The 15349-nt window shown below is 31.9% G+C and overlaps 1 protein-coding gene across 1 annotated transcript; it reads left to right on the top strand.

The window, feature by feature from the left end:
- Positions 1-1575: 1575 nt before the first annotated feature.
- Positions 1576-11304, top strand: LOC111702637 (7-dehydrocholesterol reductase). Its single transcript, XM_023474391.1, has 14 exons — positions 1576-1696; positions 2892-2961; positions 3367-3443; positions 3603-3685; positions 4071-4178; positions 4643-4727; positions 5458-5496; positions 5635-5754; positions 6458-6554; positions 7256-7303; positions 7585-7677; positions 7890-7993; positions 9508-9645; positions 11159-11304. The coding sequence occupies exons 1-14, from the start codon at positions 1599-1601 to the stop codon at positions 11256-11258; spliced, it is 1260 nt and encodes a 419-aa protein (XP_023330159.1). The 5' UTR covers positions 1576-1598; the 3' UTR covers positions 11259-11304.
- The last annotated feature ends 4045 nt before the right edge of the window (positions 11305-15349 follow it).

Here is a 15349-nt window from a genome sequence, read left to right as displayed (position 1 = left end):
TCATTATTAAAAATTGCATATATGTATTGTTTAATGATAAATTCACGTAGAACAAAATGTTAAATAAAAGTTATCGTCAAAATAGGTTTTATGGGATGAGGAGGTGGATATGGGTTGAGGCCAGGGGTAGGGGAAGGGAAGGGTGGAATGAGGGGAAGGATGGGCTGAGGAGAAGGGTGGGTTGATTAGTGGAAGTATGAGTTGAGGGGAAGGATGAGTTGAGGGGAAGGATGAGTTGAGGGGAAGGATGAGTTTGAGGGGAAGGATGAGTTAAGGGGAAGGATGAGTTGAGGGGAAGTCTGAGTTAAGGAGAAGCATGGAGTGAAAGGAAGGATTGGCTGATATTGCAGTGGTTTGAAGGTTTTCTTAAAGGAAGACGACATTATTATAAAGCCTCTATACATTTTTTCAATTTAGCATGTAATAAGGATTTGAAAAAATTCCTTTTCCTAATTCAAAAATGAAATTTCAGACGCCTTTTGACTTTTATTTTTAAATTGTAGAAGAATCAATTCAAAAACTCCTATTTGCTTTCTAAACATTGTTACATAAAAAATATAATATTTCATTTTTATTTCATAACCAAGTACTTGAGACAGCTGAACAAATACTAAAGTAAAATATTATTATCTCTGTAAAATAAATTGTATAATTAAGAAAAATTACACGCCAACGCCTGTAGTTTTTTTTATAAATTTTCTGTATATTTTCTTGCCATTATTTGGTCCAATTACCATTTTCCGCCCCTAAATATAAATATATAAAGATATATATATATATGTGTTACTATGCAAGAATGTGGACTGCATGCCTTTAGGCAGTCATAGTATCTAATATCTATTCTATCAGTGTATTCGTGTCTTCATTCACGCCTGCATGTATACTTTCAGTTTCAGATCTTAGTTATCACACGAAGTTAACGTTTAACATATTTTTCATTTTTATTTAAATTTTTTAAAGCACATCTTTGATTTTTAAAATACATAGTCCTTTAGACTAACAACATCGAAACCATTAAAATATATTTACAGAAAATGTATGATCTTATAATTTTACAAATGTGCAAATCAAAATAATGCAAAATCTACGAAATTTTGCACAGTTGAATTTAAAACGGTAAATACTAAAATTGATCAGACAATTCAAATTACATAAGAAAAAATGCAGAGAGAATATGTACAAAGGTTGAAACTTGATAATGACCTAAAAACGTTTTAACTATAACGATTTAAAAAAGGGTTTAACTTAAAAAATTGAGCATTAGGTCTGAATGAGTTTACAGTCGCAATAAACCATGATTTAAAGCAAAAAAAAACTATAAATAAAGTCTCATTCATTGTGGGTAACTCTGGATATTTCTTATTAAAAATCAGTTTAGATTATAATCTTTGAAACAATTCTTTTAATATCATAATGCATATAGTTTACAGTAGTTTTATACAGAGAAAAAAATAAACAAAATTTAGCCATTCATCGTGTATATCTGATATACATACATGTCTATGGTTGACTTTAATCAACCCCCTTGAGTTACATGAGCAAATACATAAGAATGCCAATTTTTGGTTTTTATTAGCAAACTTTATTTTCAGATAAAAATGTATGATCTTGTGAGATATTATATTATACCGCCGATATTTTTAGTTTTCTTTACAGGGGTAACCCAGGTTCTCGTCTCCCTAGGAAACCCCTACAGGTTAGTTTTCTTTACGGGGGTAACCCAGGTTCTCGTCTCCCTAGGAAACCCCTACAGGTTAGTTTTCTTTACAGGGGTAACCCAGGTTCTAGTCTCCCTAGGAAACAGGTTAGAACAGTATAAAAAATATTTATGTCAGGAATTATAATCATAAACATAACTGTATACGCCTTTCTTTATCTTTAACTCTTCAGGAATTCTCTAATTTACATATTCTTTTTCAGAATTTTAAATAAAGGCACTTCCTTATTATTTTTCTTGCAAAGTAATTGAGTCTTTGTCACAATCTCTTATTTTGTATCCCAATATTTTTGCAAACCAATGTCGTAGACCTTAAATATTTCAAACTTTGAGTTTGAAATACCCAAATGTTTAACCATCAGGTTAAACAGATACAGAAATTTTAAAATTTGAAATTGTCGCAAAGAGTCAATTCCTTACTTGTTACAATGATGACAGAGTTTAAAAGTTCCGAAAAGGAAATGAGTTTTTGCCACAGACTCTAATTTTGTAAACCTTTTATCTTTGCAACACGATGTCGTAGACCTAATATATTTCAAACCATGATTTTTGGTAGATCAAAAAGCCTAAGTTTGTAATTTCAAAGTCATATACACCATCAGGTTGCAAAGATATAGGGATTAGAAAATTTGAATATAATACGTATTTGCTTATTTTAATCAAAAAAGAAATTTGAAAATCAAAAATGTGCTACATAGAGAAAGTGTGTTTAGTCCCATTATTTTAAAAAACATACAGTTGGACACAGTAAACTATAGAATAGAAATTCGGCATTTAAACAATCTATATATTGATATTTGATATTGATATTTGATATTGATATTTGTTATTGATATTTAATATTGATATTTGATATTGATATTTGATATTGATATTTGATATTGATTTTTGATATTGATATTTGATATTGATATTTGATATTGATATTTGATATTGATATTGATATTGATATTTGATATTGATATTTGATATTGATATTTGATATTTGATATTGATATTTGATATTGATATTTGATATTGGTATAAAACAAATACGTTGCTCGGTCGGTAAAACATCAGTACTTTTACTGCACTTTTCCTGTGTTTCATGTTCCATCAACTTTCATTTAGAGTTTAAAAGTCAACTTCCTATTCCACTTCTTTTTGGACCCAACTGTAGACAATCATAATTTAGGCCGTTTGAGTTGAGTTCACTCTTTAATCCTGGAACTCAATATTCTTGGACGGTTGTGTCAATTTTTATGGTTCGTAATTAGTATTTATTTTTTAATAATTGTTGGGGGTAAAAACACAAAATTTCCAATGATATTGGAATAATGTCGTCCATATATATATAACTTGGCTTTTTGGAAACTTAGAGTACGATTTATAAAAAAAAAATTTCCTACAATTTTTTGGAAATCACAATATCAAGAAATTAGTATTGAGCGCAGATTCGCATTTGTTTCCGTATTCCTCTTTCTGGTTAATACCCTTTTATTTAATTTTGCTGAAATGTAGAGAATAATATAAATAGATTTTTCTCTCTTCAATGCAATTTAGAAAGCTAAAATGGCCTTGTTTTTTTCGCAACATTTTCAAGACAAATATTTTAGGTCGTTCAAACCAATTATAAAAAAGTAAAATTATCTCCAAAAATCTTATTTTAGTTTTGGGCATTTTTATCTCTAAAAATTCCCTCCAAAGAGTTTCTTGGTCCGACTACTCCTGCTGGCTATACTCCTAGGTAATTAACCCTATTGCGATTGGGGGGCCCACTTTGAAAGATTTTTTAAAACCCTCCCTAGCACCTCAAACATTCAAATAAGAGGTCTAACTTGTTATGTAATGACCAGGACTTGAAATATGCAGATTGCCTGTCCACCACACCATGCCTATATAATAGGGACTTCTGTCCACCACACCATACCTATATAATAGGGACTTCTGTTGTAACTTCATGTGATCCTCCGTGTACAGAGTACAGAGGTGCATAACCGATTCATAACAGTGCCCTTTTCTGATCAAGAATATGAGATAACTATGATTTCTCCTTGAGAATTGTCTATTTTAAGCTAGAAAACCGATAATATCTTCAAAATTATTGTTCAAACAAAGGTTTAAAGGGCACCGTTGTGGGCTCCAGTACAAAAGGTAGAATTACAAAAGGTAGAATTTTCCAAATTAAATTTTTTTTTAAATGTCCCAAAAAAGTCAAAAAAAAACGTTTCTTATTTGTTAGGAATAATTTTTATTTTACAAATGTACATTATTTTGATCCATGCCAATAATTGTGGCAAGCTGTTTTATATAGTCTGGTGCAGGGATATTATTATACATTTCAGTCATGTTTTTAATTTTGTTTAATGTTTAGTTTTTGTTCACCCTGACCTACCCCTGGATATATTCTCTAATTTTGGAGATATCGTTGCTTCACTCAATCTATTCTCATTGATTTTCTGCGCTTATCTGCTTGTTAAAGGTATTATTTTTGGTAATTTTGCAAATATTTTGAATTTTGAATTAATATCTTTTGAAGATGTCGTACTCTTATCTATAACCTTAACAGTACAACACTTCCCAAACCAAATACTGCCAAATAAGGTTACAGGGTGTCCCACAAAACTAGAAGGTCGTCTTTGATATTTGAAATAATAATCAAAATGGTTGCAATCTGAACGAAATTCTTCTTATCTCCGATAATATTGAAAGCACAAAAGAGGTATAGAGTATAGACCACATTTTCGAAATGACAGGACTAATAACCAATAAACACTCCGTTTAGTGATTGTTTTATTTCAAGATTATTTCTACTCCCAACTTTAGGGTTACACATGAATGGTGCAAAATATTTCAAAGACCAAAGACGACCTTCAAGTCGTCTCTCAACAGACATGTTTCGCGGGACAACCTGTTTAATATGAGAATCGTTTTCCTGGTGTTCAGGTCGGCTGTTTCCTGAGGTGAATGAGGGTGCAACAGATAAACCTTTACCTTATCAATTCTATGCTGGGATAGAACTTCATCCGAGGTTAGTTTTACGATTTCTTAATTTAAACAGAAAGGAATTGAGTTTTGTTACACACTCAAATTTTGTAATACCTTTATCTTTGCAACCTAATGATTTAAATTTTTAAATCTTTAAACTGCGGCTATTTGATCTAACATTTTTCATAATTTGAAATATCTATAGGTCACGACGTCAGGTTGCAGAGATAAAGAGATAACAAAATTAAAATATGTGACAAATATTCATTTTCTTTTTAAATTTTTAAATTTATTATTTTATCATTTGGAATATTTTTCCATCCGAAAACCTGGACTCTAAGAAATTTCAAATTTTCATCTTACAAAATTTGTTGGAGCACCGGCATCAAATTCACCTTAGCTGAATCATTCAACTCCTCCAACAAATATTTTAGATGAAAATTTGAAAGTAGGGTGTACATTTTTCTTGAAAAAATCATACCCTCCCCCCCCCACCACCCCCCTTTTGAAATCAATTTCTTTTCCCTAGAAACTAAGTATGTTTGCGCGGAGAGGCAACATTTTCTGCTAGGCTTTTATTCGCTGAATTAGGGGGGAAATAATTATTTTTAGGAGAAAATAAAAACATTACAGGGTTTTAAAAAAGTATGAAAAGGAATGAAAAAAATTGTCCTTTGCTGTTCAAATACTTTATTCAGACAAATTACCCCCCCTCTCCCTCCCCCTCTAAAGAATTACACCATAGGATTTGTAAATGCTGATATTTATTTTAGATTATTTGGAGTTGACATAAAGCAGTGGACTAATTGTAGGTATAATCTGTTTAGTTTTGATTTTTTTAAAGGTTACTTTTTAGAATGCATATAAAGAAATAAATAAAAGAAGAAAAGCAAATAAATTATTGATTTTTTCGAAGTTTATGTTTTTAAAACAAATGTATTATTATTTAGGGTTGGTATGTTAGGGTGGGCTCTTCTGGTTCTAAACTTCAGTATAGCATCAAGCCAGCTCAACTCATTTAAGCTGGCTCCTTTCTCTAATTCAGTACTAATTAACCTTTATCTCCTCAAGTAAGCATGTTTTGAGGCGTTCACTTTTGAATAGATTAGGCAGTAGGCTGTAACAGGTTAGGTTACCCTAACGAAACCTAGTAAGTTCACAATGTGCACTTTTTAGCTTTGAGTAGCTAAAGTAAGTTAGAGTAAGTTAACTTATAACCAGTTCAACTCATTCAAGTTTATCCTATGATAATACAGAGACTGAATTGAAACGTAAACTTTATAATAAGATTAAATAAAACTATGAGTGCTAAATTCAAAACTTATTTTAAAAAAACTAACCAAGCTAAATGGTTTTGTAAATATTTTTTTAAAAAATGTTTGAAACCTTATTTATTAAATATTTTAAATGCTTTTAATTTGTCATTTTTAGCTGATATTGGTTTAATTTATCACCGCACATTGCACGGAAATGGATGGAATTTCATCAATGAAGATGAGGTCAAAGAGGAGGAGGGGGGGAGGGTGCCTTTGGAAAAGTTTGGGCCTAAACTAATTTTGATATTTATGATTGGATTAATTTTTTTTGGGAAGCTGCCCCACTTAACCAATAAATTTAGTTCATTTACAAATTATTTTTCTTCCAATTTAAATGGCCTAAATATAATTAAACAAACGTCGGAGGAAGGATACAAAATTTTGATCATCCCCACCCCCCCCACTCCTGGAAAATATCGTTAAGTTGCCCTGGATATAACACTTCAACACTGTTTAGATTTTTCTACTGGGAGACTGGATATTTCAATACCCTGGATATAACCCTAGATCGGGCTGGATATTATCTTTGTTGGGGTTGTTTAACATGGGTCCAGGTTAATATTCTTCAAAATTGTTTTTCGTTTTTATTTTTTCCTTTGATTCTGCGGCGCTTTCTTATTATTTTTCATGCAAAGGAATTGAGTTTTTGTCACAAATTCATATTTTCCAATATTTTTCAACCCAATGTCGGTGACCTTTGATATTACAAACGATGAATTCTGTTAGATCAAATAATCTCCAAGGTTTTAACCATATAGGAATTAGAATATTTAAGTTTGAGGCAAAACCTCAGTTCCTTTAGTTTATTTTGTATTTATCAGTTATGTAACTGTTGCTATACACAAATCTACTTTGTTTTAATTAACTGGTAAGTACGTTCAAAACATTTCGCTTTCTACAGTGAGACTCATACAATTGTGAAATATGAAGACGACGGTTTGACTCAAGTTATGTTTTTAAATAATTCAATAAGAATTTGTGGAGTTAATACAAAAATTTGATTTAATTAGAGAATAAAATTATTTTCAAGTGCCTGGTAAAATTTTGCTTTACAATAGAATCGATTACTCTTTTTATGTGCAAATATTTACGGGTCTCTTCGTAACATTTGTGAATTTCACATTAACTGTATATGTCTTCCATGCATTTAAAAAGCATATTTTTTTTCATTAAAATTATTATTTATTTCTTGAACTACTAAAATATTACTAAAATCTATTTTAATTTATTACATTTTACTATAATTTATTTGAAGGTTTTCTATACGTTTTCAGCCTACTACCTTGTAGCACAGCCTTCCAAGGTAAAAGTGGTGATGTGAAAGATATATGCATTGGCAATTTATAATGCTGTGTAATTAACATAGAGATGCAGTATGCCTAACAACTCATGGACATTAGACGTTGTATGTAAACCTCTTAGATAATTGCGTGCAAGTGGATTGTAGTTTAATTCCTTGCAATTCTGCACAATTCCGTACAATTCCACTCAATTCCGTAGAATTCCGTACAATTCCGCGCAATAGAATTCCGATGTTCCTCACGTTACTCAATTAATAATGTATTTCTAAAGAAATTTTTACAGGTTTCTGACTCCGGGGCGTTTGCAATTTTTCTGTTTGGTTTAATTTCCCTTATTCTCAACTATTGGGCTGATTATCAGAAAGAAATCTTCAAGGTAAAGTATACATACTTATTTCTTACAAGAAGGAACTACCAGGATATATATGAACCTCCAAACAATGCCCGATTTACAATTATTCATTTGAAACCTTATTTTGTGAAATATAAAAGATAAAGATTTTATCTGACTCGTATTTTTTTATTTCTCCATAGTTTCTTATAAACAATAAATCCGCATTAAAACTCTCTTAAATTTCCGCTTTATAGGCAAGGGACGGGGAGTGTACAATCTGGGGTCGTAAAGCCAAGTTTGTTCCAGTACAGTATATTGCTCATGATGGGAAGAAGAGGAAAAGCAAGCTGTTGATAAGGTAATAATTAATGTATCATTTACTCTCAGACAAATTAGAATCAATGAAAATTTGAATCCCGAGGGGGTTTAAATTTCCATTGATTCTTATTTGTCTGAGAGTAAATGACATTCCTTTTTAAAGAGGGAATTCAATGATAAACCCGATTGCGGATTTTTTTTTTGGCCTTTCACCCAGAACTAACGAGAGAGAGAAGCATTCGGTTTCTTTTATTTTAACTATCTATAACTCAACAGTCTTTAAACTTACAGATTTGTTTATTTTATACTCTTTCATTCAAAATATATATGCCAACAAAAAAACATTTCAGATAAAAGGCTATAAAAATATGCAAAAGGGGTCAAATTGTGATCGGAAGTCACATTTTACTGAAATACTGACAGAACCGTTAAATCCACGTGCTTTGTAGATTTTTAAAGTATCTATCAATGAAAATATCCCGGCGGGATTAAATGAAAATTGTTACATACCAAAAAACCAGCTTTTTATAAAGGAATAACAAAATTATAAGACTATATTTTAGATGTACTGGGAAGAAACTTCAATTCTTTCAAGCATGCCTAGTACAGTCATGATTAAAACCTCATTTTTATTAAAAAAAGGCATTTGCAATGTTACCGTAATTTGTCGTTTTTTTCTTCACACAATAAAAAACATATTGCTATAACTTTTAATTTTTCACATAAATAGGATGTTTATAATGCTCGGTTTCCAAAAAAAACAATTATTCTTAAATTCAGAGCGCCCAGTAACATGACAGTTGCTAACAAAAATTGGATCTGATTGGTTCAGCCGGTTTAACGTATCTACACTTGTTAAAAAAAACATCAGTGTTTTCTGTTATATCTTGAAAAATAAATTAATTTTATTCATTTAAGGATTTTAATGCATATTTTGAAGCTGGTATCATATTATTATTATATTTAATTTGATAAAATTAGAGCAAAACGCGTGTAAGAAAATGCCTTATAAAACATGATACCAAAAAAATTACCAAAATTCATTCAGAATTGAAATGCGTGGAACAAATTATCTTCCTCACATTATCTTCGTTTTAAAATTGATCAGATGAATATTCCCCGTGTGCTTATTTTTTGTGATAAACGTGAGTCTACTTAAAGGGACTGTACGCGTAGTTTCAAGTGATTCTTCAAGCAAAGATGCCAATGCCCGATTCACAGCGGTACCTTTAAACGCTTTGTCTGATCAAGTATAAATCATTTGTCAATGTTTATCATTTTAATAACTGATTATTTTCAATTGTCTGCAAAAGTCGCTTACGGATTTCTACTGCAGGAAAACACAGGAAAATTCAACACTTTTAAACTTATAAAACGACAACATGAATCTCATTATTGGTCAGATAAGGGATTCAAAGGTACCTTTGTGAATCGACCATACCCACCTTTTTACTCCCATTAAGATGAAAGAAATAGTGTTTGCGTTTGTTACATATTGACACCAATACATCTAAAACAATAACAAAGATTATAAATTTTTTTTGATCATTTTAGTGGATTTTGGGGAGTATCTCGTCACCTGAATTATGTTTGGGAGCTTCTGCTTGCTCTTTCTTGGAGCTTACCTGGCCTTGGGAGTGGGCCTTGGACCTTCATGTACTTCATTTTCCTAGTAGTACTCCTAGTACATAGGTAAGTGTTTCATATCACTGGAAACTTAGATTAATTTCAAGTACCGGACCGACTTTCAACCTGTTATAAGTAGGGATTGGCAATAGCCATATAACTGCAGATGCCTTATATTTTCACCTTATTTGCATGTTTGATGAAAGTAAACTTCTGCAAAATACAATTTTAAATCGTTGGACCCTTCTCTGATTGTCGTAAATCCTCCTTAAAGTCTAAACGTATTAAAGTGTATGTAAAACGAATCTAGCAATTGCCATAGAGAATAGAATATACATTAGAGGGGAATTTACTAGAAAAAAGTGTAAAACGGCCATTATGTTGTACTGTTTCCATACTGCAGGTGTACTTCACATATTTATGCTATATAACCTTTTGGGCCCTGGGATACCATTTTATAGAAAATCTAAAATTTACTGTACAGTGTACATTTGTTTTATATCAAGTAAACATTCTGGCCCTGTTGGTCTTAAAAACTAGACGTTACTTTACAACAATATGTCTCTCAATTGGCCTCAGTAATACTGCAGTTTTAAACCAGAGGAATTCCTAACGTTCATTAAAGTTCAATCTTTTCAACAATTTTATGAATTGGGATTAAAACTAAATGATATTGGCTTGGTCGGTGTTTCAACCCTGCTTTCGTCCTATGGTGGTTTGCAGTCTAAATCCAAACTAGGAGTGTGCATAAGCCCTGGCTCCAATTTGACTGTTATGAATTTATAATTAAAATTCTCCGTTCCTTCATGATTTTCTAGAATTTTCATTTGCCTGAAAATATAACTCTTCCACAGTAAGGCTGAGAACGTAGTAATATTTTACAAACACAAATCAAATTATACCTTTTGGATTATAGTTACAATGAGAACCAAACAACTCTGGAATATTAAGAGTAATTTTATACTCAAGCTATTGGCTTTAAATATTCAATTCAACATAAGACATGGCAATTGTGCGGTATAAACAGACTCATTTCACTTAATAAGTGATTTAAAAAGTAACTATAGTAAAACTATTTGCTTTTTTACAGGAGTAACAACATCATTTGCGCTAAAAGTTTTGCTTTAAAGTCGTATTCCTTTTTCCACAGTTTTCTGGTTCTCTCTGTACTTAGAGCTATTACAATTTTAGAACATTGCTTCTAATAACTAAACATTACATTACACCAAACATTAACTGTTTTAGTTTTTTTCCCAAAGGCATTTTCCCATTGGTCGCCCATGGGAAAATTTGCCAAGTTGCAACTTCCCAAATGTGCAATTTCCCAAGCGGCATTTTCCCAAAGGCTAGGTTAGCCCTTTTCAGGCGCCGCAGGCTGCAGTGTGGGGGGGGGCGAGCGCTGGGGACAGAATGGGCTAACGGGGCTGGGCGCTATGGCTAGACCGGGATAGCTAGCTGATTACTGCGGCAAGGACAGACATTTAGATTGCACATTTGGGAAGTTTCCACTTATGAAAATACCCTTGGGAAGGTGTCGCTTGGGATAATGCCTTTGGGAATTTACCAAACATATTTTTAGAACATTTCGAGATGAAGAGAAGTGTTCTTCAAAGTATGGAAAAGGATGGACAGAGTACTGCAAGCTTGTACAGTACAGACTTATACCGTACATTTTTTGAATAAATATATATAATTATATTTTTAATAAAAAAGTCATCTGTTTAATTTTTTCTTCATTTTATACGGCAAAAACCATAAAACTGAGTAATAAGAAGACGATATTAAAGCAATAATTAAGTGTATTTGATGTTTTTACAATGCAATTAGTTTTACCAGTAAGTTTAAAATCTCTTATTAAGTGAAATGGGTCTGTTTACGCTGCTCAATTGCTATTAATGCTAGTTATGACTATATTAAAGTCGTAACTGGAGTCTATATGTAGAGTCGTTTTTTATTCCAAAGTTTTCTAGTTTCACTGCATTAAACTTTATTGAGTTATAAACCCATGCATGTTTTACTTACCAAGAAACACATTGTAAAATCATCATAATTCAAGTGATTAGTGGAAAATTGGTAAGATTGTGTAAAATGATCCTCCAGATTCGTGTAGAATTTACAATGAAGAATAACACAGTTTATCAAAGAATAAACCTAAGTGGTAAAAATTGATTAGCCATGAGATTCTATACCCCCCCCCTTCCAGCCTCTCCTCGTTCATATTTGAAACAAAATAATCCGTTATTTTTCAATCCGAAACAGTTTAGTTTAAAACCCATGGGTTTGTCCAAAAACGAAAGATCGTCAGTTTTTAATAAATATATTTAAACGAAAAACGATCGCTTTTTCGAACGTTTCAAAGACGATAAAAAGTTAGATATGTAAGCAGAAAATGTGATAAAGAATGTAAGCAGAGAATGGAATGAATATGATATATGCAGAGAATGGGATAAAGAATGTAAGAAGAGAATGGAATGAATATGACATATGCAGAGCATGTGATGCATACTATGTATATAGAGAATGTGTAAAAGAGGATGAGAGCAAATACTGTGATGAAGATGATGTAAGCTTAGAATGTGATAATAATAAAGTAAGGAGAGAATGTGATAAAGATAAAATAAGAAAATAATGTGATAAAGATGATGTAAGCAGAGAATGTGATAAAGATAAAGTTAGAAAATAGTGTGATAAAGATGATGTAAGCAGAGAATGTGATAAAGATACAGTAAGCAGAGAATGTGTGATGTAAACAGAGAATGTGATAAAGATAATGTAAACTGAGAATATGATAAAGACGATATTAGCGGGGAATGTGATAATTATGATGTAAGCAGAGTATGTGATGAAGATGATATGAAAGCAGAGAATGGGATGAAAATGGTGTAAGCAGAGAATGTGATAAAGATACAGTAAGCTGAGAATGTTATTAAGATAAAGTAAACATGCAGATAATGTGATAAAGATAAAGTAAGCAGAGAATGTGATAAAGATAAAGTAAGCAGAGAATGTGATAAAGATAAAGTAAGCAGAGAATGTGATTAAAATGATGTAAGCAGAGAATTATTCTTCAAACAGAAAATGTGAAAAGGATGCATTGAACAAAAAACGTGATTAAGAACACAAAAAAAGCAGCAGGTTTATAATTTTTAAATTGTAATAAATAACGTGGCTAAACGTAAAAAATTCATATAAAATTTGTGCGTAGTTCATTCTTACATATAATTGGTTTTTAAAAATCTAAACAAATTAAATCAATCTTATTCTAGGATCATATTTCTAAAGCATCAGTCCTGAGTTTAAAAGACGAGCAAATTCATCCAATATCATCAGTTAACAGCTTGATATACAACATGCAACAACATAATTCAACGATTCAGACGCTTTCTGAAACAAGTAGTCCTACCATCATCAGTAAATATGCTCTCAGTTCTCCATTGTGTAAACTTCGAAGTAAGGAGCGAAGACGATCGACAACAAGTTGTTCAGCAACTGGTTCTCTGATCAGCAGGAAAAGGAGGGAGGCCAACATCACTGGTACAAAAGTAAACCCTAAAGAAACACGGGTATCCAGGAAGAGGCCCAGCTGCACCGATGAGGATGAAGATTTCAAGTTTTTAGACAAAGTCATTGACAACATGAATGCCCAAACACGGGTATCCAGGAAAAGGCCCAGCTGCACCGATGAGGATGAAGATTTCAAGTTTTTAGACAAAGTCATCGACAACATGAATGCTGGATTTAAGAAACAACTCTCAGTCGAAATTTTAGAATCTCAAGATTACGACAAGCAGGACACTGAACCATCAGACATCATTGGTCAACTCTCTGATCTAATTCTAAACCATATTCAGCGAGTCAAAGAAATAACACAGGAGTTCCACTTTATCAACAACAAGAAGCAGAGGAATGATGAGAAATGCTCAACTCAGATGAATGATAAAAAAATTGAAGAAGTGTTCCAAGCTTACAATTTATATAGATCAACCATGCAGGAAATAGATCTGGAAATAGCGATTGAAGAAACGAGAATGTTTAGCAAAGCGGTTGAACTAAATCTGGGAAATCAGTGCCTGTTTACTAAATGTCCAGCAAAGTGTGATTGCACAAACAAACACTAAGCATAAATTTTAACATATGATTGTACAATTTTAATTGACCAAATCAATGTAATTCTTAAAACTAATAACTGCACATTTTGTGATCTTAAAACAATTATTCACAATATGTTTTGATTTGCAAAGGAAGGGTATAAAACTGTGTGGCATGATTGATAATAAAAAATAAAATTAATGCTTTAAATTAACCATTTTTTCATCGTACTCTGCAATTAATAATGTTCTCTGATTTATTTTGTAAATTGGTGTATTTATAAATTAATAAATGTCGACATTTTTCTATGCAGAATTGTTTATTTGACGAGCCCTAAACCTTTCAGCTGGAGTCAGCTGGAGTTGCAAAAAAAAAAATTTGGAACGACGAGTTCGGCCGTTTTAACGTTATATCGTCTATTGGATACATACACCCTCACGCACAAGCCAAACATATAAAACGTATTGCGCCCTCTTTTCTATTAACACTTTTAGCTTACAACTGTTGCGATCTTAAAGTTGCCATTTTTTAGCAGATTTTTCAATTAAAATTAAAATCAACATTTTTAAGTTTGATGGTACATAAACCTTACTTGTGGCCATGTTATACACANGCAAACATTTTTACTATATAACTGGATTTTGCGATAAAAAATTCAATTTTTGCAAATTTGCAATTTTTTTGCAGATTCTAAAAGTAGAGCATAAGAGCTTTCCAATGATGTATCATTTGTCATATTTGGACATTAATTTAGCATATCCATGGTTTTCAAGTACCCCAGCAGAGATAGAGTTAAGTCAATCCTATTCCATAGGCGCCTGACAGCTGTCATCGCCAAGGGAGCTAGGAGAACAAGTACTTAAAGAAGACTTATCAGAACAAGTTTGATTTGATGAAACTTGAACCATTAAGTAGTACATATATGTATCCTTATAATAATATACTGTATTGTTATGTAAACATCGAGGTTCAGCTTTTATAAAAATTCAATCAAAAGTTCCGAAAAATTTATGCTCACCCTTTAGGATAAAGTTTGGAAGGGTACAAACAACAATTCATTAAAAGTCACAAAATTTCACAGTGATAGTGTCAAAAATGAGAGTGCTAGGAGTAAAAAATATGGGGGGGGATTTTCCCCAACCCTTTCCACCTCCCCCCCAGCCTATATTAGACAAAATTAGCTCAGCCGGGATAGATTTAAATTAACTTTTATGTTTTTAACAAGACTCATGATCTAGTCATACTATTCTACAGGGTTACCCACACAGGATGAGACTTGAGAAACAACAGTCAGAATTTATTAATTGAATATTCCTTTAAACTTTAAACTTTTTTCTTTGCTAAATAATTAAATATACCATTCATGAACTATATTCAAGACAAAAAGCCAACTTCAACCCTCAGATCTTCATAGTTAAAGATTTTCATGTTGTCATTTAAGTCTCACCCTTTGTGAGTAACCCTGCATATTCAAAGTTGAACACTAAACAGGATACCGACCCTTACTAGATTTGAAAATAGAAATACAAATAAACAATTTATTTAATCAGTTTTCGTACATACGATTTTGAAACTAATATATTAAGAAATCATATTGTTTTCCTGGGATTATGCTACCTTATTTTAATTTGAATAACATGAAATTGTGCAGCACATTTACCCTGGGGGGGGGGGGGCCCCC

This window comes from Eurytemora carolleeae, unplaced genomic scaffold, assembly GCF_000591075.1.
Source record: "Eurytemora carolleeae unplaced genomic scaffold, Eaff_2.0 scaffold412, whole genome shotgun sequence".
Taxonomy (NCBI): Eukaryota; Metazoa; Arthropoda; class Copepoda; order Calanoida; family Temoridae; genus Eurytemora; species Eurytemora carolleeae.
The sequence above is the reverse complement of the archived record's forward strand: the minus strand, read 5'-3'. Positions and strand labels throughout refer to the sequence as shown.